At 37.8% G+C, this 27205-nt stretch overlaps 1 protein-coding gene across 2 annotated transcripts in view; it reads right to left on the bottom strand.

Moving 5' to 3' along the window:
* Positions 1-27205, bottom strand: part of MICU2 (mitochondrial calcium uptake 2) — a 187971-nt gene that overhangs the window by 73032 nt on the left and 87734 nt on the right. For both annotated transcript variants that reach the window (XM_045797104.2, XM_045797105.2), the window contains exons 5-6: positions 13924-13971; positions 12872-12954 (exon numbers count right to left, since the gene is read on the bottom strand). In XM_045797104.2, the coding sequence (XP_045653060.1) occupies positions 12872-12954; positions 13924-13971 (131 nt within the window). The remainder of the gene's footprint in view (positions 1-12871; positions 12955-13923; positions 13972-27205) is intronic.

Below are 27205 nucleotides of genomic sequence, written 5' to 3'. Positions count from 1 at the left end.
ATTCAGACTTATCATCAAATATTAGAATAGTGAATCAGAACTTTGGTTTGGTAAGTATGACAGTGATATTACCAGAGGCTTTATTATGTCCACTTTATAAAATTACCTCCAACTTTACAGATCTAAGGAGGTATATATAGCGGATAAAGTACTTCTAAGATTTGGTTCCCTATACCTTGGGACTACCAGAAATAAAAGCAAAAAGTTCATCCAGGTCTGAGGGAATTATGGTTTGTGCACACTATACCAGTTTGAATAACAATCTTAAATACATCTTTTTCTTATACCTGAGGTAGATGGAGTTAGGTAGGATGTAATGGTACCTTGTGACTTATCACACTAGTATTTCAGGTCCTACTTGTGCATACGGATCGGTTTTCCACCTTAAACTAGTATCAAATTAATTTCCTTCCTTAAACATTGAGCAACTCATAGAATAATTTTTTTCTACTGTCATTGATTTTGCACCTTCTATCCACTTCTCTTTAGCCTTTTGCTCTGTGGCACTGGTCTCTACCACTCTTTTCAAAGTGCTTCTGTAATGGTTCCCAAAGAACTACAAAATTTAAGGAGTTCTCTATTCTGTTGCTATACTACTTGACCACTTTTAAAGAGTTTGATAGTAAACACTTCCTCATTGTTGCTCTTTTCTTCCCTAGATTCCATTATCCTGCACTCTCTGGGCTTTCTTCTTATTTCTCTAGTACTCTGCTCCTTCTCAATTTCATTCTTTGGCTTCTCAGTCTCATTCTGACCTCTTAAATCCAACTGTTTTCCAAGACTCTGATCTTATCCTTTTTCATTCTACATTCTACCCTTCAGGTCACATACTCTCATGACTTAATTATCACCTCTATCAGGATGCTTCCTAATCCTGGCTACATTGTTATCTCCAGACAGTTGCTTGCTATACTTGTCTATCTCTACAGTGTGTCCCAACAGCTTATAAAGGTCAACATTTCCAAGCTCAGAGTTAAGGTCTTTTTCAACCCAGTCCTCCTTTGCATTCTCCTTCAAATGAGGCAGGCTAACATTGAGGAAAGAGCAGGGCTTTAGAACTGGATGGACCTGGAATCAAATCATGGCTGCAACACTGACTGCACATCAATTTTCTCATCATTAGAATGGGGATACTACTACTTATCTCGTAGGCTGCTGTAAAGATTCAATAATGTAACATATATGTTGAACATTAACCAATCCTCAATAAGAAGTAGTCTTATTTTCTCTTAGATCAATTAGTACTATTATTATTCCTAGGTAGGCTGGATGGAAAAAGGAGTGACCACTGATTTCTCTTTTCCCCTCATCTCTCCAAACCAGCCAGAAACCAGGTTCTACAGAGCCTATTCCACAGCATGTCTCAATTATATTTCCTACTTTTCACTCACAGTTGTAAATTGGACTACTCTAAAGCTTAACAAACTTCTTAGCTCCAATCTCTTTATTAACTTAGCTTTCATACTGTGGTCAGAGATGAATTATGGAACACACTCAATTGCTATTATCTCCATAAATGCCTGTTGGTTTCTTTTGATAGCAGCATACAGTTCACATTAGGGGATTCTGCCTCTTAAGTGTCTCTGTTCACATTCCAACCACACAAGAACAGCAACAATGCTTTCACAGTGGTCTGTATTTTATAAAGTTTGTTTCCCCAAGAGACCATTACTAATGGTTATTTATTCACTGTTGATGCTAAATAGAGCAATATGGTTACTTTTGCTTTCCTTAGCCTGAATGAAATTGAATTTAAAGATAAATTTATGGAAGTATAGGAGGAGTTAAGATGGTGGAGGAGTAGGGGTCCCCTTTTTCAGCTGGTCCCCTGAGTTGAGCTGGATAGGTACCAGACCATCCTGAACACCCACGGAATCAGCCTGAGACGCAGGAAGATACAACTGGATCTCTACAAATGAACATCTCCAGCGCTGAGTATTGAGATACAAAGCGGGGAGCCGTGAATCTGCGCACAGATACTGGAACATAAACGGAAGGGAGAGTGCGCCGCCGTGTTTGGGCGCCGAGAAGCGGTAGCCACCTGCACGGGGGAGCGGGTTGACTCGCGGACCGGCACCCGCGAGAGAGCAGACTGAGACCGTGAGCCGGTGAATGCATGCGACCAATCTGAAAACCAGAGCTCCGGAGTGCACGCGAACCATACTGAAATGGAGCTCCAGAGCACGCGGGGCGGCGGGCGGCTGGCGGCTGGCAGTGGTAGAAACACAAAGGACAGAGACACGCTGGCCCTGGAAGCGAGGGCTGGGACGCTGGCTGTGGGGCGCACATCCCGGAACGCTGCAGGGTTGAGCAGCACCAACAGAAACAGAGTTAAAGTGGCAAGAAGACCCCAGTGGAGAACGGTCTGCGATCTCTCTGTTCTGAGACAGAGGCTGGGATTTGGCTACTGCTGCTCTGACTCTCAGAAGAGGCACAGCAAACCGCCAGGGAAAGCCGCCAGAGAACAAAAGCATGGAAATACTGGCTCACAGTGTGCCCATCCCCATCCCCCCTCGCAGGGGACACGGAGACTCTACCCAAACAGGGTTGCCTGAGTATTGGCGCGGCACGCCCCTCCACCAGAAGGCAGGCTGAAAAATCAAGAAGCCCACAGCCCTAAGTTCCCTCTAAAACAAGTGCACACTGCCTGGGTCCTGGTCAATAATTTGGGCTCTGGACAACCCTGCAACCTCTCCTCATCAGAATGACAAGAAGGAGAAGTCCCCCCAGCAAAGAAAAGAGAATGAGTCTGTGGCCTCTGCCACAGAGCTAATGGATATGGATATAACCAAATTATCAGAAATGGAGTTCAGAGTAACGATGGTAAAGATGATGTGTAGACTTGAAAAAATTATTAATGAAAATATTAACGAGAATATAGAATCTCTAAGGGCGGAAATGAGAGCGAATCTGGGAGAAATTAAAAATACTATGAATCAAATGCAGTCAAAACTAGATGCTCTGACCACCAGGGTAAATGAGGCAGAAGAACGAATTGGCGAACTGGAGGATGGGATGGTACAGGAGAAAGCTAAGACAGAAACTTGGCTCAAAAAAATCCAATCTCAAGAATGTAGGTTACGGGAGATTACTGACTCGATGAAACGTTCCAATGTCAGAATCATAGGCATCCCCGAAGGGGTGGAGAAAAACAGAGGTCTAGAAGAGATATTTGAACAAATTGTAGCTGAAAACTTCCCTAATCTAGCAAAGGAAACAAGCATTTGTGTCCAAGAGGCAGAGAGAGGACCCCTCCCAAGGTAAACCACGACAAACCTAAGCCACGTCACGTCATAGTGCAATTCGCAAATATTAGATCCAAGGATACAGTATTGAAAGCGGCCACGGCAAAGAAATTTCTCACGTACCAAGGCAAAGGTATCAGATTTACGTCAGACCTGTCTACACAGACCTGGAATGAGAGAAAGGATTGGGGGGGGCATTTTTAAAGCTCTTTCAGAGAAAAACATGCAGCCAAGGATCCTTTATCCAGCAAGGCTGTCATTCAGAATTGATGGAGAGATAAAGACCTTCCAGAATCGCTAGTAATGACCAATTTCATAACCACAAAACCAGCCCTACAGGAGATATTAAGGGGGGTTCTATAAAAGTAAAAGAGAGATACAGAACAGAAAGTCACAATCTATAGAAACAAAGACTTTACAGGCAACATGGCATCATTAAAATCATATCTCTCAATAATCAGTCTCGATATAAATGGCCTAAATGCTCCCATAAAGCACCACAGGGTTGCAGATGGATAAAAAGACATGACCCATCCATTTGCTGTCTACAAGAGACTCATTTTGAACCTAAAGACACATTCAGACTGAAACTAAAGGGATGGAATGCCATCTTTCACGCCAATGGACCTCAAAAGAAAGCCGGGGTAGCAATTCCCATATCAGACAGATTGGATTTTTAACTAAAGACTATAGTTAGAGGTACAGAAAGACACTATATTATTCTTAAAGGATGTATCCAACAAGTGGATATGACGATTATAAATATATATGCCCCCAACAGGGGAGCATCAAGATACACAAGCCAACTCTTAACCACAATAAAAAGACATATAGATAAAAATACGTGAATAGTAGGGGACCTCAACACTCCACTATCAGAAATAGAGCACCTAAGTAGAAAATCAACAAAGAAACAAGAGCTTTGAATGCCATACTCAACGAGTTGGGCCTCATAGATATATAGAACACTACACCCCAGAACCAAAGAATACTCATTCTATTCTAATGCACATGGAACATTCTCAAGAATAGACCATGTTCTGGGTCACAAAACAGGTCTCAACTGATACCAAAAGACTGAAATTATTCCCTGCATATTCTCAGACCACAACGCTCTGAAATTGGAACTCAACCACAAGGAAAAATTTGGAAGAAACTCAATCACTTGGAAACTAAGAACCATCCTGCTCAAGAATGATTTGATAAACCAGGAAATCAAAAATCAATTTAAACAATTTATGGAGACCAACGAGAATGAAAACACAACAGTCCAAAACCTATGCGACACTGCAAAGGCAGTGCTAAAGGGAAAATACATAGCCATCCAAGCCTCACTGAAAACAATAGAAAAATCTAAAATGCAGTCTTTATATTCTCACCTCAAGAAGCTGGAACAGCCACAGAGGAACAGGCCTAATCCATGCACGAGGAAGCAGTTGATCAAGATTAGACCAGAGATCGATGAATTAGAAACCAGGAGCACAGTAGAGCAGATCAACAGAACTAGAAGCTGGTTCTTTGAGAGAATCAATAAAATTGACAGACCACTGGCAAGACTTATCCAAAAGAATAGAGAAAGGACCCAAATTAATAAAATTATGAACGAAAAGGGAGAGGTCACAACCAACACCAATGAAATAGGAAGGATTATTAGAAACTTTTATCAACAACTTTATGCCAATAAATTAAGCAATCTGGAAGAGATGGAGGCCTTCCTGGAAACCTATAAACTACCAAGACTGAAACAGGAAGAAATTGATTTTTTAAATAGGCCAATTAATTATGAAGAGATTGAAACAGTGATTAAAAACCTTCCAAAAAACAAAACGCCAGGGCCTGATGGATTCCCCAGGGAATTCTACCAACCATTCAAAGAAGAAATAATACCTATTCTCCTAAAGCTATTTCAAAAAATAGAAACAGAAGGAAAGCTACCAAACTCATTCTGTGAGACCAATATTACCTTGATCCCCAAACCAGGCAAAGACCCCATCAAAAAGGAGAATTACAGACCAATTTTCCTGATGAATATGGACGCCAAAATGGTCAACAAGATCCTTGGTAATAGGATCCAACAGTACATTAAAAGGATTATCCATCACGACCAAGTGGGATTCATCCCTGGGATGCAAGGGTGGTTCAACATTCGCAAATCTATCAGTGTGATAGATTATATCAACAAGAAAAAAGCCAAAAATCATATGATTCTCTCAATAGATGCAGAAAAAGTATTTGACAAAATACAGCATCCTTTCCTGATTAAAACCCTTCAGAGTGTAGGGCTAGAGGGTACATTCTTCAATCTCATAAAAACCACCTATGAAAAGCCTACAGCAAATATCATTCTCAATGGGTAAAAGCTGGAAACCTTTCCCTTAAGATCAGGAACATGACAAGGATGCCCACTCTCGCCACTATTATTCAACATAGTACTAGAAGTCCTTGCAACAGCAATCAGACAACAAAAAGGGATAAAAGGTATCCAAATTGGCAAAGAAGAAGTCAAAATGTCTCTCTTCGCAGATGACATGATACTTTATATGGAAAACCCAAAAGAATCCACTCCCAAACTACTAGAAGTTATACAGCAATTCAGTAATGTGGCGGGATACAAAATCAATGCTCAGATATCAGCTGCATTTGTATACATGAACAATGAGAGTGCAGAAAGAGAAATTAGGAAATCGATCCCATTTACAATAGCACCAAAAACCATACGTTACCTTGGAATTAACTTACTCAGAGACGTAAAGGATCTAAATTCTAGACTACAAATGACTCTTGAGAGACATTGAGGAAGACACAAAAAGATGGAAAAATATTCCATGCTCATGGATCGGAAGAATTAATACAGTTAAAATGTCCATGCTACCCAGAGCAATCTACACTTTCAATGCTATCCCGATCAAAATACCAATGACATTTTTCAAATAACTGGAACAAACAGCCCTTACATTTGTGTGGAACCAGAAAGGCCACGAATTGCCAAGGAAGTTTGAAAAGGAAAAACAAAGCTGGGGGCATCACAATGCCAGATTTCAAGTTGTACTATAAAGCTGTGATCACAAAGGCAGCATGGTACTGGCACAAAAACAGACACATGGACCAATGGAACAGAATAGAGAACCCAGAAATGGATCCTCAGCTCTTTGGGCAACTAATCTTTGATAAAGCAGGAAAAAACATCCAGTGGAAAAAAGACAGTCTCTTCAATAAATGGTGCTGGGAACATTGGACAGCTACATGCAAAAGAAGGAAACCTGACCACTCTCTCACACCATACACAAAGATAAACTCCAAATGGATGAAAGACCTCGATGTGAGACAGGAATCCATCAACATCCTAGAGGAGATCATAGGCAGCAACCTCTACGACATTGGATGCAGCAACCTTTTTCATGACACATCTCCAAAGGCAAGAGAAAACAAAAGATAAAATGAACTTCTGTGTCTTCGTCAAGATAAAAAGCTTCTGCACAGCCAAGGAAACAGTCAAAAAAACTAAGAGGCAGCCCACGGAATGGGAGAATATATTTGCAAATGATGCTACAGATAAAAGACTGGTATCCAAGATCTACAAAGAACTTCTGAAACTCAAAACACAAGAAACAAATAAACAAATCATAAAATGTGCAGAAGATATGAACAGACACTTTTCCAATGAAGACATACAAATGGCTAATAGACACATGAAAAAAGGTTCAAAATCATTAGCCATCAGGGAAATTCAAGTCAAAACCACACTAAGATACCACCTTACGCCAGTTAGAATGACAAAAATTGACAAGGCAAGAAACAACAATTGTTGGAGAGGATGTGGAGAAACGGGATCCCTCCTACATTGTGGGTGGGAATGCAAGTTCGTACAGCCACTGTGGAAAACAGTGTGGCGGTCCCTTAAAAAGTTAAAAATTGAGCTACCCTATGATCCAGCCATTGCACTACTGGGTATCTACCCCAAAGGTACAGACTTAGTGAAGGGAAGGGCCATATGCACCCCAATGTTCATAGCAGCATTGTCCACGATAGCTAAGTCGTGGAAGGAGCCGAGATGCCCTTCAACAGATGACTGGATTAAGAAGATGTGGTCCATATATACAATGGAATATTACTCAGCTATCAGAAGGAACGAGTTCTCAACATTTGCTGCAACATGGACGGCACTGGAGGAGATAATGCTAAGTGAAATAAGTCAAGCAGAGAAAGACAATTATCATATGATTTCTCTCATCTATGGAACATAAGAAGTAGGAAGATCGGTAGGGGAAAAAGGGATAAAGAAAGGGGGGGTAATCAGAAGGGGGAATGAAGCATGAGAGACTATGGACTCTGAGAAACAAGCTGAGGGCTTCAGAGGTGAGGGGGATGGGGGAATGGGATAGGCTGGTGATGGGTAGTAAGGAGGGCACGTATTGCATGGTGCCCTGGGTGTTATATGCAAGTAATGAATCATTGAACTTTACTTCAGAAACCAGGGTTGTACTGTATGGTGACTAACATAATATAATAAAAAAAACAAACAAAAATAAATTTATGATGACTATCTAGTATTTCCTTTCTTGCTTACTTTTTGAGTACTTTTTTTTACTTGAGGTCCTGAGTAACAGCCACGATATCTGGAAATCCTTGTTTCTTTCCCATTTTGTCTATTCACAAGTACCTTCAACTTCTTGATGGAATTCCAGGCTGCTTTTATAAACTAGTTGCTCTACAATGGTAGACTTTATCCATACTATTCCTTTGGTAACAAGCAGATTTGCTAATGTTTATTCACAATGATGCTGTAATAAAACAATTTCTATTTTTTCAAACCCATGTCTCTTACACAGAACATGTTTGAATTCATGAAACCTTCCAAATACTCTTCAAGCAGTCACATAGTATAGTTCCCTCTATAGCTTTCTGTTACTTTTAACTTCTACCACTTTGAGAAAGTGAATCCTGTAAGATTACTCCCTGTTTTTTTGAACAGTAAATGAAATTTCATATATCTAGAAGTATACTTCAGGCAACTTCAATCCTCTGGAACCCTCCAGCTTTGTTACTTAAGTTGCAAACCCAGAAGAAAGATCTTTTTCGGCGCTTGAAACAATTGTCATGAGGGACATATAATAAAATATTTCTGAAGATTTCTCAGCATTTATAGTCTTATATATTCTAAAGCAGTGCTGTCCCACAGAAATATAATGAAGCTACATAAGTAATTTTAAGTTTTCTAGTAGCCACAAAAGTAAAAAAGTAAAAAGAAACAGATGTACATGAATTAATATCCCAACATTATTTCATCATGTATTCAATATAAAAATGAGCTATTTTACATTCTTTTCTCTCTTCTTCAAAATCCAGTGTGCATTTTACACTTACAGGATCATCTCAATTTAGATGTTACATTTCACTGGAAATACTTTATCTGTGTTTAGATTTCATAAAATTTACAATTGAAAAAGTAGATCCATATACCCAGCTTGCTTCAAACATATGTGCAAATCTCCCAATATCTGAAGTAAATGTCAGGTTTTAAATTTAAATTTTACATTAATTAAAATTTAAAAACTTAAGTTTCTTAGCCACAAACCATATCTCAGGGGCTCAGTAGCCACATGCAATAAAAAGCAAAAGCAAAAAAAAAAAAAAAAAAAGTTTTCTCCTTGTTATGAGAACTCCCAGGAATTACTCTTTTAACCAATTTCCTATGTACCACACAGGAGTGTTAACTATGGTTGTCCTGTTGCATATTACACTCCTAGTACTTATTTATCTTCTACCTGGAAGTTTGTACATTTTGACCACCTTCTCCTATTCCCACTCCTCCCAATCCTGCCTCTGATAAGCACAAATCTGATCTCTTTTCCTAGGAGCTTGGTTTTTTAAGAGTCCACACAGAAGTAAGACTATGCAGTATTTTCCTTTCCACGAGTCCCATTTTTTTTTAGATTTATTTGAAAGAGAGAGAGAGCGCACACAAGTGAGCATAGGTGAGGGGCAAAGGGAGAGGGAGAGAGAGTATCTTAAGCAGACTCCGCACTGAGAGCAGAGCCCTATGCAGGGCTCGATCCCACGACCCTGAGACTGTGACCTGAGCTGAAACCAAGAGTTGGATGCTTAAAGGACTGCACTACCCAGGTGCCCCACCATCAGTCCTATTCTTAAAATGGGTCCTCAGAAAGAAGCTTCTTACCTCCCATTATTTCAGTTCTGTGTATTTCATGAAGTGCCCATAACCACACAAAAATCCAAAGGTATCTGTTTTGGTGTGAGGGTATATTTTCTACGTGTTTTAGGATACTTTCTGGAATTTCACACCAACATACTGATCTAAAGTATTGAGGCTAGTCTACGGTTATGCTGAACTCATTCCCTTCTAGATCTTCCAGAATTCAATTTCCTATAATTGTATACTGGGTTCTTTTTCCTTAAATAAAATGTAAAAAAAATCTTAATTGGCTTCCACATAACCAATTCAGCAGATTAATCAATGCTCCCTGCTCCCCCTGTAGAACTCCATGATAGATGTTCATAGAAAGCTCTCGGCAAATCTTAAGAATGCTTGCACACTCCTGCTCTCAGCAGCTGAGCTCAGTGTTTATTTAGTTTAAATCTTTTGTGTTTCCAAACCAATTATGCTCATTGCACTTGTTTCTGTAATTACATAATTTTATTAAATATTACTGTGAAGTAATAGGGTTTTCTGGAAACACCGGAAAGCTGGAGAAGTTTGTTTGTTTTTTAAAGATTTTATTAATTTATTTGAGAGAGACAGAAAGAGAGAGCGCGTGTGCATGCAAGCGCACAAGCAAGGGGAGTGGCAGAGGGAGAGGGAGAAACAGGCTCCCTGCTGAGCAGGGAGCCCAATGCAGGGCTTGATCCCAGGACCCTGTCATGACTTGAGCCAAAGGTAGACACTTAACTGACTGAGCCACCCAGGCACCCTGCTGGAGGAGAAGTTAACTACACAGGGACACTGGGACATTGGTTTTCCTTTTTGGCTTAGGAGAGAATGTAGCTTCAAAGACAAGTAAATTTGGTGAAAAATCAGAAGAGCCTGAAATGGAAGCATTAAGCACAGAGACTGTTTAAATCTTCTTTCTGAATGGTGATATAAACTCCAAATATAAAAGCATAAAATTTAGTCTCTTAGCTCTGCCAACACCCTGAAATATGTGAGCCACAACCACCTGCAGCTGCCAGATCCCATTAGAAACTGCAATAAGGAAACCATGATGGGATATCCTGCACTTGCTCCTATTCTGGTGGTCAGCTTGATTTTGTATGTGTGTGTGTGTTCCACTTGCAATAATGCAAATATTTATATCAATGAAAATGAGTCTGAAAAGAGTTGCTTCAATAAAAAAGGAAGGACGAATACTTTAGAGTTTTGTTATTAAGACACTACTAAAAAAAGTTGCCTCTAATTAGGGTAAGACTGTAAAGAGCGGGAAAAATCACAAAGATCTTGAAGGATCCTACATTCAGACTGCTTCATACCTGTCTTTACATTTTTTCTTCACTTTAAAGAAAACTGGAAACTGCAGATGATAAATTATGGGCATATGCAGGCAAGAAAAACAGGTAATTTCAATCAGCGGCTCCACTTCAAAGAAAAGGCCTTGGTTCTGGGGTGCCTGGGTGGCTCAGTTGGTTAAGCGTCTGCCTTTGGCTCAGGTCATGATCTCAGGGTCCTGAGATTGAACCCAGTGTCAGGCTCTCTGCTCATCAGGGAGTCTGCTTCTCCTTCTCACTCTCCCTCTGTGCGTGTGTGCGCACGCGCTTTAATAAATAAAATCTTAAAAAAAAAGACTTGGTTCTAAAATGGATGTGCATTTACTTAATTAAAATGTCTGTTATTTAGGTATCTTTATTTTTAAAATTTATTCCTTTAACAGATTCTTTTAATTAATTGAACTATACTGATAGTGGCCACATTGGGTAAGATGGGTTCTACTACGCTTTAAGCTAAAATACTAAGAATTTCATCTGCTACTTCACTGCCCGCTCACATAGATGTTTATGTCATTAATCTTAGTTCCCCCATATGCTTAGATTTATACACTCTTTATACCCTCTTCCAGATAATTTCTAAAATGTTAAATAAGCCTTTTTATTGGATCCCACTGTTCTATAAATTTATTCTCTGGTTAGAACCTTTTGCTATGTCCTTTGTTTCTAGTCTTTGAGACAGTTTCTTCTACATAAAACCAGTATCTCAGTAATTAAATCTGCAGAGCTGTAGAATGAAACGTTGTCCAAGGTGTTTACTGAGGTATAATTCATATACAATAAAATGCATTTGTTTAAATATACAGTTTGATGAGCTGTAATGAATTAATACACCCATGTCACTACCATCCTAATCAAGATCTAAAATATTTCCAGCACGTCAGGCGATTCCCTCATGGACGCTGCTGTCAATTTGCAGTCAATTCCTTGCTCCCTCTCAGCCCCAGGGAACCAATGATCTGCTTTCTGTTAGTATAGACTATGTTCCTTTTCTAGAGTTTCGTATCAAAGGACTCACAATGTATATACACTTTTTCCTTCACTTATTAGATTCATCCCTGTTGTTGTACTTACTAGTAAGTTGTTCCTTTTAATGCTGAGTAGTATTCTATTGTATGGATACAATTTGTTTACCCAGTCACTTGATGAACACTTAGGTTGTTTCCAGTTTGGGCCTATTATGAATAAAGTTGTTATGAATATTCACATACAGGTCTTTGGGTGAACAGATGTTTTCTTCTTTTTGACTAAATACATAGGAGTGGAATTGCCAAGTCCTATGCTGAGTATACATTAAGAAGCTGCCACTTTTGTTTTCCAAAATGTGTATATCATTTTATATTCCCACCAGCAACGTAACAGAGTTCCATTTACATCAAGACTTTTTTTAACAAGTCATAAAGTAGTCATTTATATATGTACTCAGTAATTATCAATGGTAGTTCTAAGAAGTTAGTATGTACCAAATGCTGTGTTATGTATTTATCTACATGTTCTATTTTTTTTTTTTTTGCCATAAAACACTCTAATACATTAGTAACATTTAACTCTGGCACACACCCAACAGTTTATGTGCACTAAAGTACTTTTTAATATCAACATGAACGTTCTGGAATGTAGTGAAATTTACTGGTTGTATGTCCTAGAGTTGTCTTGGAAACCTATTTTCATTTAAACATATTTTCAGCTTTTCAAATACTAGCTTTAGCAAATTCCTGGAAAATCTGCATGCATTTATAGCTATTTGTAGCTTTTTCATTTTTTCCCCTATGCTTTATGAAGGCTTAAGTTTTAATTTTTCTTATTCCTTTCTTGGGGGTAGGGGTGTATAAGAATAATTCTGAACATATCTATGAGGCCCTTTCTATTGTATTATCTGCTGGAATCATAAAAATAAAACGCTAAAAAAATGTAGATGCATAAGCTCATTTCTCCCACAGGAATCTTATGCTGTGTTCCTTAACAGTTTCCTCAGTTGTATTATGGGAAATTAAACACTTTTGAATGTATAAATGATTTGACATTTCATATGTAAGCAGTGGATATAATTTAAATTTTTATGGAAATGTAAAATCACACAAACATCCAAGTGGTTCATGATAAACTAAAAATAAGTAGAATCTACTTACCTTAAAAAATTCCTTTTTCTCAACCATCTCATTACCATCTGCATCCAGCATTTTAAAAGCAACATGAAACCCAGTATGAGGTTCTGCAATTAAGTGAAAAGTGAATAGTTAATTTAAATGTTGGTGAAATGCAAATTACTTACTGTTCTATAGGTCTTCAAATTTGGAAAAAACTTCTAGAAACTATTACATAAGTGCCTAAACAGAAAAAATGATCTCTCCTTATTATAACAATTTTCAAAGGCTGATATATTTTCATGGCTCTGCTGTTCTACTATTAAGTGCTCTGCTTTTTAAAGCAAAATTAATTTGAGAACTTATTTCTTTAACTCAACCAGGGGTCTTCCTATATTCTTATAGTAATCTGGCTATTTTCACACTGATTATTACTCTTTATTTACCTTTCTCAGAGTATGGTTTTAATAATTTTTTTATTTTGAAATAATTTTAGACCTAAGAAATGTTGTAAAGGTAGTATAGTGACTTCTCATATACTCTTCAGCCAGCTTCCTCTAATGTTAATATCTTCTATAACTACAGTATCATCGTCAAAACTAAGAAATTAACACTGGTAATAGCATTTTAAACTGAACTACAGACTTTATTTGGATTTCAAGTTTTTCCACTAATGCTATTTTTTCTATTTTAGGGTCAAACACAAGAAACCATGTTGCCTTTAGTTGTTAGGTCTCCTTACTCTGCTCCAAGTTGTGAAAGTTTCTCACTCTTTCCTTGATTTTCATGACCAGTCTGAAGAGTACTGATCAGAAATTTTGAAGAATGTCTGATAAGGGTTTTTTTTAGACATGTGAAATCTAAGTCTGAATCTCTTCTGTTCAACAAGTCTTTTAAGGAGACAGAGTTATGGGGAGCCACAGTACAAAAGAAGCAGAAGGGCTAATCTAATCCAACAGTATCATTTTGTTGATACAGAAACTAAGGCAGCAGTAATGTTTTAATGATAAAGACATAAATACCAAACTTACAAAAATCTTGTTTGGTAAGAACAGAGAATTCCACACGATCACTGAGAAAAACTGTGGGGTACTTACTAGTGAGGATTGTAAGCAAGAAAAGATACTCAGTATACGAAATTAGTCCTGAAAGAGATAAAATAAAAACATCAGAAGGTAAATTTTAGAAGGCTTAGAAGTAATCATATACAGATACTATATGGAAACTCCACCTAATTAAAAACACATCTTTTGGGGCACCTGGGTGACTCAGTTGCTTAAGCGTCTGCCTCTTGATTTCTGCTCAGGTCATGATCTCAGGGTTGTGAGACTGATCCCTGCATCTGGTGCTGGGCGTGGAGCCTGCTTAGGATTCTCTCTCTCTCCCTCTGCCCCTCCCCCCTCAAAAAAGTGAGGGGAAGAAAAAAATTTAAAAAAACACACAATTTTACTTTAATTTACCTTTCTTTGTTACAGTGGAAAACTTTTATAATAGAGTTAAGTACAGTACTAATAATTAAAAAAGATATGTTTTTTCATCAGGTTACTATTCACTAGTAAAAAAGGGGAATGGATGTTGGCTAGCAAATAATAGGTATCCACTACAGGTTTTATTTGCATGGCACTTCATGCAATTTCTACCCAAATTTCACTACTCATAACATCTCAAGTGAAGTAAATTTAAGAATTCAGTAGAGTAACAGAGATCTCAATATACAAAAGGTCAAACTATATTATTTAAAATGAGATTAATTAAATCTTTGCAGCAGTAACTTGATTTTCCTTTGGGAAACCATTCCTTCCCCATTCTCTAACACGCAGTTTTGGTAGGACGACCATCCTGACCTTTGAAGATAGATGCTGACAGGCCTAAGCTAATCATCGTACTTTCACTGAATTGGTGCAGAGATGGGCAAAAAGCTGACCCAAGCTAATGAGCAGGTTCCATTAGTCTGGCTGCAGGGACTAGTTCAGGGATGGGCCTTGACCCAAGCGGGGTCACTAAGATTCCACTAAGTGGAATTTCTGACGAGAATACCAAATCATTCACTTTATTTTTTTTTTTTTCCTTCCTCACCCTCCTGGGCTTTGATGATGTGAGAATGCTTCACTTAGGAATGTGAAGCAATGGACAGAGTGCCTGGAACTGTCAGAGAGCCAGTGTTTAGGGCCTGAGAATGTAGCCAATCTTTAATTGGCAGGCCTGAAAGATGGATACTGGTGATGTCTGAGCCCTGGATTAAACTGAACTTGAAGCTAGCTCTGTGTCTGGCCACTAGCTCTATGCCTGTCCTTTCTTGTGCAAATAGATAGTGTCTGGTTTTACGTGCTTGCAATGAAAAGAATAGCAATAAATATAGAAACAGTGTCCTGTAAATCATGGCTTCCTGATAAGCTAAAAAAAATTTTCCCTCTGGGTCATAAGTTTGATATAATAACAAAATACACAATTAAAAAAACTTTATTGTGGAAAACTTCAATCATACACAAAAGTAGAGAGAATATAATAAATAACCGTAATATATATATCAACTTTAGTAATTAATTCATGGCAGATCTTGTTTTATCTATACCTTTTTTTACTCCCTTCACCCCACTTTACACTGGATTATTATTTTTTTTAAAGACTTTATTTACTTATTTGAGAAAGAGAGAGAGAGAGTGCACAAGCAAGCAGAGGGGCAGAGGGAGGGGGAGAAGCAGACTTCCTGCTGAGCAATGAGCCCAACTCAGGACTCTATTTCAGGACCCTGTGATCATGACCTGAGCCGAAGTCAGACACTTGACAGACTGAGCCACCCAGGCCCCCCACTGGATTATTTTGAAACAAATCTCAATATATCATTTCGTATTAGAAAATTCAAGTTGTATCTCTAAAAAGACTGTTTCCTCCCCACAAATATATCTGCCACACCTAAAAAATTATCAATAATTCCTCAATATTATCAAAGTCATATCACTTTTACAAATGTCCCTGTTTCAGAAAAAAATTTTTTCTAGTGTGCTCAAATTGGGATTCAAAAAGGTCCTTGGATTGCCCTTGGTTAAAGGGTCTCACTTTTTTTTTTACTGTGGCAAAATACACATAACAAAAATTTTAACCATTTTAGCCATTTTTAAATGTACAGTGTAGTGGCATTAAGTATTCATTATTTTGCAACCACTATCAGAACTTTTTAATCATCACAAATTGAAACCCCATACCCATGAAACACTAACTCCATTCTTTTCTGCCGCCAGCCCCTGTAACCTTTATTCTGTTTTCTGTTGCTACGAATTTGCCTACTCTAGGGACCTCATATAAATGGAATCATACAGTATTTGTCCTTTTGTGTCTAGCTTATTTCACTTAGTATAATGTCTTCAAAGTTCATCCACATGGGGTGCCTGGGTGGCACAGCGGTTAAGCGTCTGCCTTCGGCTCAGGGCGTGATCCCAGTGTTATGGGATCGAGCCCCACATCAGGCTCCTCCGCTATAAGCCTGCTTCTTCCTCTCCCACTCCCCCTGCTTGTGTTCCCTCTCTCGCTGGCTGTCTCTATCTCTGTCGAATAAATAAATAAAATATTAAAAAAAAAAAGTTCATCCACACTGTAGCATGTGTCAGAATTCCATTCCTTTTTAAGGCTGAAAAATATTCCACTATATTTATATACCACATTTCGTTTATCCATCTGTTCATGGACATCTGGGTTGTTTCCACCCAGCTATTGGCTATTGTGATTAATGCTGCTACATACACTGGTGTACAAGTATCTATTTGAGTCTCTGTTTTTAATTCTTTTGGGTATTTACCCAGGGTGGAATTGCTGGATCATATGGCCATTCTATGCTTAATTTGAGGAACCTCCATACTTTTTTCAAAAGTGGTGGCACCATTTTACATTCCCACCAACAGTGCATAGAGATTATGATTTCTCCACATCCTTGCCAGCACTTGTTTTCTTTTTTTTTAAAAAATTTATTTATTTATTTGAGAGAGATAGAGAGAGCACAAGCAGAGGGAGCTGAAAGCAGAGGGAGAAGCAGACTCTCCACTGAGTAAGGAGCCCAATGTGGGACTTAATCCCAGGACCCCGTGATCATGACCCAAGCCAAAAGCAGATGCCTAACCGACTGAGCCACCCTGGCGTCCCAACACTTGTTTTTTTTCTTAATAATAATGGTATTAAGTAATATCTCATTATGGTTTTGATCTGCATTTCCCTAATGGTAGTGATATCAGGCATCTTTTCACCTGGAAATTAGTCAACTGAATCTTCTTTGGAGAAATGGCTATTTGAGTCTTTGCACATTTTTTAATTGGTTTGTTTGTTTTTTTTGTTGTTGTTGAGTCATAGTTCTTTATATACACCGGATTTTAACCCCCTATATATGATTTGCAAATATTTTCTCCTTTCCTGTGGGTTGCCTTTTTACTCTCTTCATAGTGTACTTTGATTCACAAGTTTAAAATTTTTCTTTTGTTCTTGTGTCTTAAATCTTTTTTTTTTTTTTTACAATTTTTTTTTTTTAAGTAGGCTCCATGTCCAGTGTAGAGCCCAACGTGAGTCCTGAATTCACAAGCCTGAGATCAAGACCTGAGCTGAGATCAAGACTCAGATGCTTAACCAGCTGAGCCACCCAGGTGCCCCTTTATCCCCCTCTCTTTCAACTTAATTGTTAAAGATGCCTGGTCATTTGACCTGTAAAGTTTCTTATAGTCTAGAAAATTTTTCTGACTGCACCTTCTTGGTGTCATTTCACATGTTCCTCTAACTTCTACATTTTCTATAAACTGGTATTTCAATCCAGAGGTGTGCTGAGATTCAAGTTTGATTTTGGCAAGAATTCTTTTTTTTTTTTTTTAAAGATTTTATTTATTTGACAGAGATCATAAGCAGGGGGAGCAGCAGGCAGAGGGAGAAGGAGAAGCAGACTCCCCACTGAGCAGGGAGCCCGACACGGCGCTTGATCCCAGGACCCCAGATCATGACATGAGCCAAAGGCAGACACTAAACCGACTGAGCCACCCAGGCATCCCTTTGGCAAGAATTCTTAATAGATGGTGCTGTATACTTCTATCAGGAGGCCAGAATAAAAATGTTTATAAAAAATGCTAAATACTACTGAGGGACAATGATAGTGTAAGTTACAGATTTTGGAAATATGTGAAATCATTTCTAGAGTTTAGACGATCAGAGATGTCTTAGAGGAAGTAATTCTAAAAATGGTCTTCAAATGTATGGATGAAAATTTTAATCAAGAGGTGTGGGATAATATATGAAGCTGAATATGAAAACTAAAATATAAAAATATGAAAATTAAAAAGTGACTGTCAGAAATAACATCTACGTGAAAGAAGCAATGGGAAATAAGGCCACTATGGTAGCCTAGACATGAGGAATAAAGGCCCGCAGAGGGTGATGGCAGTGGATTTGCCCTACTGGTTCCCAATCAAATGTAACACACAGACTCAAGGCCCAAGCTCAGAGCAAGGCAGGTTAAGGACTTTATAGCTAGGTAATTCAATGTTTTAGCTACAGGTAACTTCAGGTACATACTTTAAACGTTTTTTTAAATGACTTATATTTTTGTGCATACTTATTGGTTGTTTTTACTTTGGAGCAGGTGTACTTCTTTTTAATAAAAAAGCCCACAGTAAGTCTTCGGATATTTTTCCTTAAAAATATTCAGTTTATAAGGAGGGAAAATAAATTAAATGTGTTTTGTCATTACCTCGTTACCTGAGAGAAGTACTCTAATGTTAGTTGGAGGATCAAAGTATTGCATTCCTTGGCAGACTCAAAAAAGCGGAATAGCTTTTTTTTTTTTTTTAATTTTCAAAGGAATACGGCAAAGTGAAAAAATGGCCAAACTGCTAGACTGACGTGGGCTTGGTGCCAAGAGGAGGCCTCACTCTTCTCTACAGACAGGTACACGTCCTCTACAAGGGGACTTTGTGAAAAAGAAAATTCCAGTGTCTTTCTTTGAAATGCTTACTTAAATAAAAAGCTTGAATAAACAGAGTTGAGACAATGTAAAAACACCACCTACACTCTCAAGATAGATTATAAACAATATAGTTCTACAACAGCATTCTAGGCATCTGCCCTCTGAAAATGCTTTTAAGGAAAACTGACACTTCAGAATATAGGAGAAACAGTTTAATGTATATATTTCTTATACTGAATTGTAAAGTAAATGCTGTGAAATGGTGATGTTTTAAAAGTGCACGTTATATAGGTGAAGCATTTTAAATAATTGTGTTTAAAAATTTGTTAATGAATCCTTAAGGAAGGGCCATCAGAAGAGATGACTAAATTCTGTTATTTACTATGCTTCTCTACAAATATTTTAAATTTGGAACCATTCCAAAATATGACTTGCTCCTGAATGCAATTTTGAGAACTGTTTCCCAACAAGAAATTAACATATCCATCATAAGAACATATTTATATATCTTACAATGTATCTTTTAATTTATATTCAGTACATCCTTAAGGACTGTATTATATTGAGAATTCTGCTCAGTTCAAAAAAATGCACAGTAGTTATAACATTTTTCTTTATAATAATGCATGGTGGATGAGTTATTTTATTTCAAGGATATACTACTATTTGCTAGTTAGCATATAGTATAAATTTTGACAGTTGTTTTATGTGGTAAAATGGAATATTTTAAATTGTTCCCAATGTAGCTAAATTTTATATTCTTTTCAAGTGACTTCATTAATATCAACAAAGAAGTACATGTGAAAAAAGTGAATCTGCTAAATCTCTCCTATATAACGTTCATATTAGTGTCTTTTCTTTGAGCTGGAAATGTACAATTCAACTCATGTATTTTGGAGTTTCAGAGAAAAACAGAAGTAACTGTTAAGACACCCCCCACGATTTTTTTCTTGATCTGTTTCCTGTAAATTCTCTAGAGGTGGGGAGAAGAAAGGATGAATTTGATAAATACCTAGGAGGCAAAATTAGGAAGACTTTGTATCTGACTGCATGTGAAGAATGGAAATGGCAAAGAGAAAGGGTTCAAAGACATTTCCTGGGTTTTGATGAGATGGGTGAAAAGTAGTACTATCAAATGAAACCAAGAAAAGAAGGCTCTGGTTTAGGGAGAAGACAGTGATTCAGTTTGGGGTATGATGAACTCAAGGAAACAGAGACCCACAGGAAGGCATCTGGCAGCTGGTTTGGATACAGAAGTCTGAAGCTCAGGAGAGCAGCCTGGGCTGGGGACACTGAAGGGGATCTGAGAGTCAGCAGCAGTATACATGGGCGCTAAACAAGGGGAGGAGAGTAGTAAGCAAAAGACAGATCTTAGGGAGCACCAATGCTTAATGGGCAGGAGAAGGAAGAGAAACCAATGACAGAAAGAGAGGTACCAGAAGAACTGGGATAAAGTAGTTTCAAAGAATCCAAGAGAACTTGTGGCGCATGAATTTGCCTAATAATAATAAAAAGATCTTTTAGTGACACCGGATCTCAAGGTACGGAAGAGAAGCTTTAGGTATGTTATTGCCACCATAATGGTGGAAATAGAGACTGTTACCTTTCTTTTATAGATGAAGTAGGTGTTAAAGAAACTTACAAACTCCAGGGCACACAGTAATTGTGAAGCTCAGCATGTTCAGCCTGTGACACTTCCCATCCTGAGGGACGGGTGCCCTTTCCCCAGCTACAGCACAGTACAGATGTGTCCGAGGGATGGAGAATGTGAAGGGTTAGGACTGAGGCCCCAGAGCATAGGAAGGCAAGCATAGGAAAGTCCATATTCAGGGAGACCAGCATTTGGAGGAGTTCTTACTCTGCCCTTTCACGGCATTTCTAATTCTTCTTATGTACGCAATCCTGCTGTTCCTCATTTCCCTGTCAGCTGCTTAGTTTTCCTCTCGTTGTTAAGTCACACTTTGAGTTCTGATTTCCCTACAGTCTTTTATTAATGAAGGCTGTTCTTTCATATGCTCCTATGTGGTAGGGACATAGGTTTAAAATTCTCCTCCTGCAGATGCCCAGCGCAAATTATTCCTTCTCACTGACTTTGAAAGGAATGCTATCTGTATTATCTATCCTTGCAATCACTTATTCCTCCTGGTTCCTCTTAAAGCCTCTCTCTCTCTTTCTCTCTCTAATCATCTCCTTTCCTTTATATTTCATACTAATAACCTCATGCGCTTTGCCTAAAGGAAAAAATATCAAACTTTCTGCTGTGGACTTCCACTTTCTGTTTCTCTAATAGTGCATCACTAAGGGCCCTCCCCTCATCCATCCAGAAATACTGGCTTTTAATGCTTTTAGAAATCTTGGAAATGTACGATGCTCCTATTCATTCTGAGAATATAAATAAATCTCCAGCTATGTAAGGAACAGGGAGAGAGTACTATCCAATAGGAAAATATGTGAGTAGGCTGATGAATTTATTTCTTTGACAGTTAGAAAGGTATATATATAGAGAGACAGAGACAGACATATAGAGATATACATGCCTGTAACTAAAAGTTAAAGAAAATAAAGAAGTTACTGATAATCCTCCTCACTGGCCTCTAAAAACAAACACTCATTTATCTTCCTTATGGCACAGAAGCAGCAAAGCTGGTAAAGATAGACAGAGTCACAGTGCTGCTTCTGGAAACCAGATCCACGATTTCCAGAAGAGACCACACTCTAACAGAGTCCTGACTGAATGCCTCTCACGAGGATGCCTCTCTGACTCCTCATCTGCTGATAGCAAAACTGCTTCATGACTCTTGCTGCTGCAAGCAGAGGCTGAATGAAGAGAACAGTGCCCTCAATTTCAAGAACAGAACAAAACCTATTAAAATCCCCCCTTCCCACAAAAGAAGGGAATAAAGAAAACCTAGACATATTTTTTCCTGTCTGAAACACATTATGGAAATGGGAATAACTTTCTATCTTCCTTACAAATCTCACTGTTGCTTACAAGTCTTCCACTATAACGTCTTTCATGGAAGCTCTACCACCATTTGCTATCTTCTCTATACCAAGAAAATGAATGAATGCTTACTGCTCTTTGAAATCTCAACTCCCACATCATACTTTAGGCCTCAAAAATATTGCCCTTCATTTGCCAGATGGCCTCTCACCTCCTTTGGTTTGTTATGTCTTGCCTTCAAACTCCATTATCTCCTATGAGATAGATAGTTTCTCATTGCTTGCTAGGACTGTCAGCTAGGAAGTCAACCCCTTTGTTCAAACTCTCCCCATCAGAATGACTGATTTCTTCAGCTTAGGTGGTTTTGGTTGAATTTCATCAAAGGAGACGGAGAAGAAACCACCAGGATGGTAAAACAACACAAGAAAGTATGGGGTTCTAGAAGCCAAAAGAAGGGACTGGTTTGAGGTGAGAGCAGGTAATAGTGTCAGTACTGCTGGCGTCACGGGTGCCGAGAATACAGAATATCTTTACTGGATCTGACAACAAGAAGGTCACTGATGGTCTTGACAAGAGTGGTGTCATTGGAGAATGGATGCCAGACTGAAGTGGGCTAAAGGATGACTGGGAGGTGAGGAAGTGAGTACAACACAAAATAAAGAGCTCGGCTATGAAAAGGGATTACAAAATATGGAGAAAACTGGATGTAGGGTCACAGGAGGAATGTTTTTCCTTAAATATGGGAGATGTTTAAGTTATATAGAAAAGAGGAAGGATACAGTGCCCAGAAAGAGAATGTGGCAGGGGAACAACACCAAAGTGTAGAAGTCTTGGGAAGGCAACAGAAGAGGCCGGGGGCAAACGGGAGGCAGCACTATTTCTGCTACTGGGAACAATACTTCCATAACAAAGTGAAGGTGGAGAAGATGGACGTAGTTGCAGGATCAGATGCAGTAGACTTGGAGTCATATTCTTTTTCCTTTATGTAAAGGAAAAAATGCCTTTAAAATTCATTAAATTCCTCTCTGCATAGGATATACTTCATTATGAATTTTACTAATTTTAATAATTATCTTCATGATTGTGAACACAGAATATACGATATTAGATATATGTTCATGTAATCTATGGTAGGGTAGTGCAATTTAAAAAACTGTTCTGTGCTCAAGACTGCCAAGATCAGGTTTACTTATTTACTTCAATTAACTTAATGCATTTTATAGGTCATGTACTTGAAATAATTATATACCACATAAAATATGGTAATACAATGAATAACTTCAATTTAAATAATATCTAGTTCAGGAAAAGTGAAAATATTCTATACGATAGTTGCAGGTCATTATGCATTAAGCTGGTAAAATGTTGGTCACTAGGAGGCAGAAGTTTCACCTAGTGTATTTTAGAAATATTTTACATCAAAAGGAAGGATCTTAGTGAAAAAGATAATAAAATCACTTGCTGATAATTCCATGTTTTTATTCAGGTGTTGATCAATAGTTGATGTATTCTTTCTAAAATTTATGAAAGCATTACTGCTAGCTGGATTTAATTTTGTTGATAAAGTAATAACAATCTTAACTGGGAAGAAGATCAATATAAATTACTGAAAAGATTCAACTGGAAAATATTTTTTAAAAACATGTAGTCTTTGTACTTTTAATTCACAGAAAGGCTAACTCAAATTACATAACAAAAAAGTCAAGGGACTCACTGAAATAGATCAGAATAATTTGTAATTAGTGTGTTCATGTTAACATTAATTAGCGTGGAATGCAATTTTAGATGAGTATCTGTTATGTGCTAGAGAACATTTTAGGCTAAGTGCTACGCAAATGACCACACAGATTTATCCTCTTAAGATAATTTATGGTTTAATTAGAAAATATGAGAGACAGTACAGTGTAACAAAATGCAAAAAATGAGAAAGAACAAGATCTCTGGTGGTTTCAGAGATTACTTGCACAGAGTAGGACAGCTGATGAGCAGGAAGTTGGCAGGTACAGCAGGAGGCATTTAAAGCACTCCTGATGGTGTGGAAGGTTAATGCAGGGGAATGAGGCTTGTGGAGGAAATTCTTTTCAGAAGTGAAGGGTGCTTCTAAGGTTCTTGAAAATGAGTCTGCCTTATAAATACTACAGATTAATCTCTTATCTCTTAGATATTTTTCTCTTAAAATAATTTAAACTTTCATCAGTTTTTATTTTATGAATTTGCCTTAAAAATAACTTTTAATAAAATTCCTAAAATTACATATTTATATTAGTGATTTATAAAAAATGCCAAATTAACCTACTCCTGATTCTAATATTCTGCCAATGGGCGCCTGGGTGGCGCAGCGGTTAAGCATCTGCCTTCGGCTCAGGGCGTGATCCCAGAGTTATGGGATCGAGCCCCACATCAGGCTCCTCCGCTGGGAGCCTGCTTCTTCCTCTCCCACTTCCCCCTGCTTGTGTTCCCTCTCTCGCTGGCTGTCTCTATCTTTGTCAAATAAATAAATAAAATCTTAAAAAAAAAAAATTCTGCCAAAAGGTCAACATTACTCTAGAATTCTCCCCACCCTTCCTTCCTACAGGGGAAAAAACACTCAAATATAAAATAACTGAGTTTATATTCACAGACATTACTCAAGTTTTCACAATTGGTAATTACAGTATTTTTGTTCAAATCCCAAAATGTGTTCAGAAAGTACCTGTCATGAAAGGATACCTCATAGCTGGAACTTTGACCTAACTATCAGTATTTGCGATTTAAATGTTTTCCTAAAATCTTCTCTGAAGTGCCAAATTAATTACATTTCCCTAAAATCTGTATTAACTACGATTTAAAAGGCATTATTTATTTTAATTTATAAACTGACTAATAAGAGGCCAAGATCCAGTTAATACTAAAATCTTAAAAAACATATAGCAATTACAATACTGCTACTATTATCAGTTATAAATTTCCAATGTGCCAGACATATAGTAAGGAAATGGGGACTAACTTGCCCAAAATCACACAGATAACTAATGGAGCTGGGAATCCAAACTCAGCTTGAAGCCCATGCTCCTAATCAGTTTAAGCAGATACTATAAACATTAAAAACATCTTATTTTATTATATACTTTCAACAATTCCATAAAGGCAGGCATTACGATCTTGTTTTATTTTTATATATTTTTTAAAGATTTTATTTATTTGAGAGAGAGCAAGAGAGTGAGAGAGAACATGAGCAGGGGGCAGGGGCAGAGGGAGAAGCAGACTCCCCACTGAGCAGAGAGCCCGATGCCGCGGACCTCAATCCCAGGACCCTGGCATCATGACCTGAGCTGACGCTTAACCGACTGAGCCACCCAGGCGCCCTACTATCTCGTTTTAAAGATGAAGTGAGGATGAAGATTAAGTAACTTCCTCAGGTCATAAAACCAGGAAAATTTTGAATTTAAGTCTGCTGATCCAGACCATACCCTCTTATTCACTACCTAGAGACTACTTCCCAGTGAACTCCCACTTAAAGTAAGGAGATTTTTAACCTCTTTAAGTACACAGGGATGTTCTGGTGCTTACTGGAAGGAATTAGGTAAGGGGTGGGGTGGAGTGGTGTAAAGATATTTAGACAGTCTAGTATAAGGCACTAATACTTGTAGAATATAATTCAAGTTTATGTAGTCCGCTATATACTGACCCACTGAAGTGAGAGCAGGAATTGATACTAATAATAAGCAGTTTGATTGCTACCGACTTCATGGAGTTGGGGTGACAAATATTAAACCACCCTTGCAGCCTGGGAATAAATTCCACTTGACCGTGGTGAATAATCCTTTTAATGTACTGTTGGGTCCTATTATCTAGTATCTTGCTGAGAATTTTTGCATTCATGTTTATTAGGGATATTGTCCTGTAATTCTCCTTTTTAGTGGGGTCTTTGGTTTTGGAATCAAGGTAATGCTGACCTCAGAGTATGAGTTTGAAAGTTTTCCTGCCATTTCTATTTTGGAATATTAGAAAAATAGGTATTAACTCTTCTTTAAATGTTTGGTAGAATTTCCCTGGGAAGCCACTTGGCCCCGGACTTTTGTTTGTTGGGAGATTTTTGATTACTGACTCAATTTCTTTGCTAGTTATAGGTCTGCTCAAATATTCTATTTCTTCCTGTTTCAGTTTTGGTAGTTTGTATGTTTCTAGGAATTTATCCATTTCTTTTAGATTGCCCAATTTGCTGGCATATAATTTTTCATAATATTCTTTTATAATTGTATTTCTGTGGTGTTGGTGTGAGCTCTTCTCTTTCATTTATGATGATTCTATTTTTTTGGGTCCTTTCTGTTTTCTTTTTGATAAGTCTGGCTAGGGGTTTATCAATTTTATTAATTCTTTCAAAGAACCAGCTCCTAGTTTCAGTGGTCCGTTTTACTGTTTGTTTTTTGTTGTTGTTGTTTGTTTATGTATCATTTATTTTTGCTCTAATCTTTATTATTTCCCTTCTGCTGGCTTTAGGCTTTATTTGCTGTTCCTTTTCTAGCTCCTTCAGGTGTAAGATTAAGTTGTGTATTTGAGACTTCTTTTTGCTTCTTGAGGTAGGCCTATATTGCTATCTACTTCCCTCTTAAGATGACCACTTTTGCTGCATTTTCATTTGCTTCCATATATATATATATATTTTTAATTTCTTCTTTAATTTCCTGGTTAACCCATTCATTCTTTCTAGGATGTTTCTTAACCTCCATGTATTTGTGGTCTTTCCAAATTTTTTCTTGTGGTTGATTTTAAGTTTCATAAGGGTTGTGGTCAGAAAATATGCATGGTATGATCTCAATTTTTTGTATTGGTTGAGGCCTGAGTTTTGACCTAGTCTGGAAATGTTCCATGTGTACTTGAAAAGAATGTCTATTCTGCTGCTTTAGGATGCAATGTTCTGAATGTATCTGTTAAGTGCATCTGGTCCAGTGTGTCATTCAAAGCCATTGTTTCCGTGTTGATTTTCTGCTTAGATGATCTGTCCATTGCAAGAAGTGAGATGTTACAGTTCCCTACTGTTATTGTATTATTATCAGTGAGTTTCTTTATTTTTTTTTTATTAATTGATTTGTATCTCCCAAGTTAGGGACATAAATATTTACAATTGTTAGATGTTCTTGTTGGATAGACCCTTTTATTATGATATAGTGCCCTTTGCCTCTTGTTACAATCTTTGGTTTAAAATCTAGTTTGTCTGATTTAAGGATGGCTATTCCAGCTTTCTTTGGACGTCCATTAGCATGATAACTTGTTCTCCATCCCTTCACTTTCAGTCTGTAGGTATTTTTAGGTCTAAAGTTGAGTCTCTTGTAGGCAGTGTATAGATGGATCTTGTTTTTTTATTCATTCTGTCACCATGTCTTTTGATTGGACCATTTAGTCCATTTACATTCAGAGTGATTACCGATAGATAAGAATTTAGTGCCACTGTATTACCTGTAAAGTTGTTTCTGGAGATTTTCTCTGTTCCTTTCTAGTCCTTGTTGCTTTTAGTCTTTCTTTC

This window comes from Ursus americanus, chromosome 10 (assembly GCF_024610735.1).
Source record: "Ursus americanus isolate L20-20 chromosome 10, mUrsAme1.1.p, whole genome shotgun sequence".
Taxonomy (NCBI): Eukaryota; Metazoa; Chordata; class Mammalia; order Carnivora; family Ursidae; genus Ursus; species Ursus americanus.
This window is presented reverse-complemented; position numbering and strand designations above follow the sequence as displayed.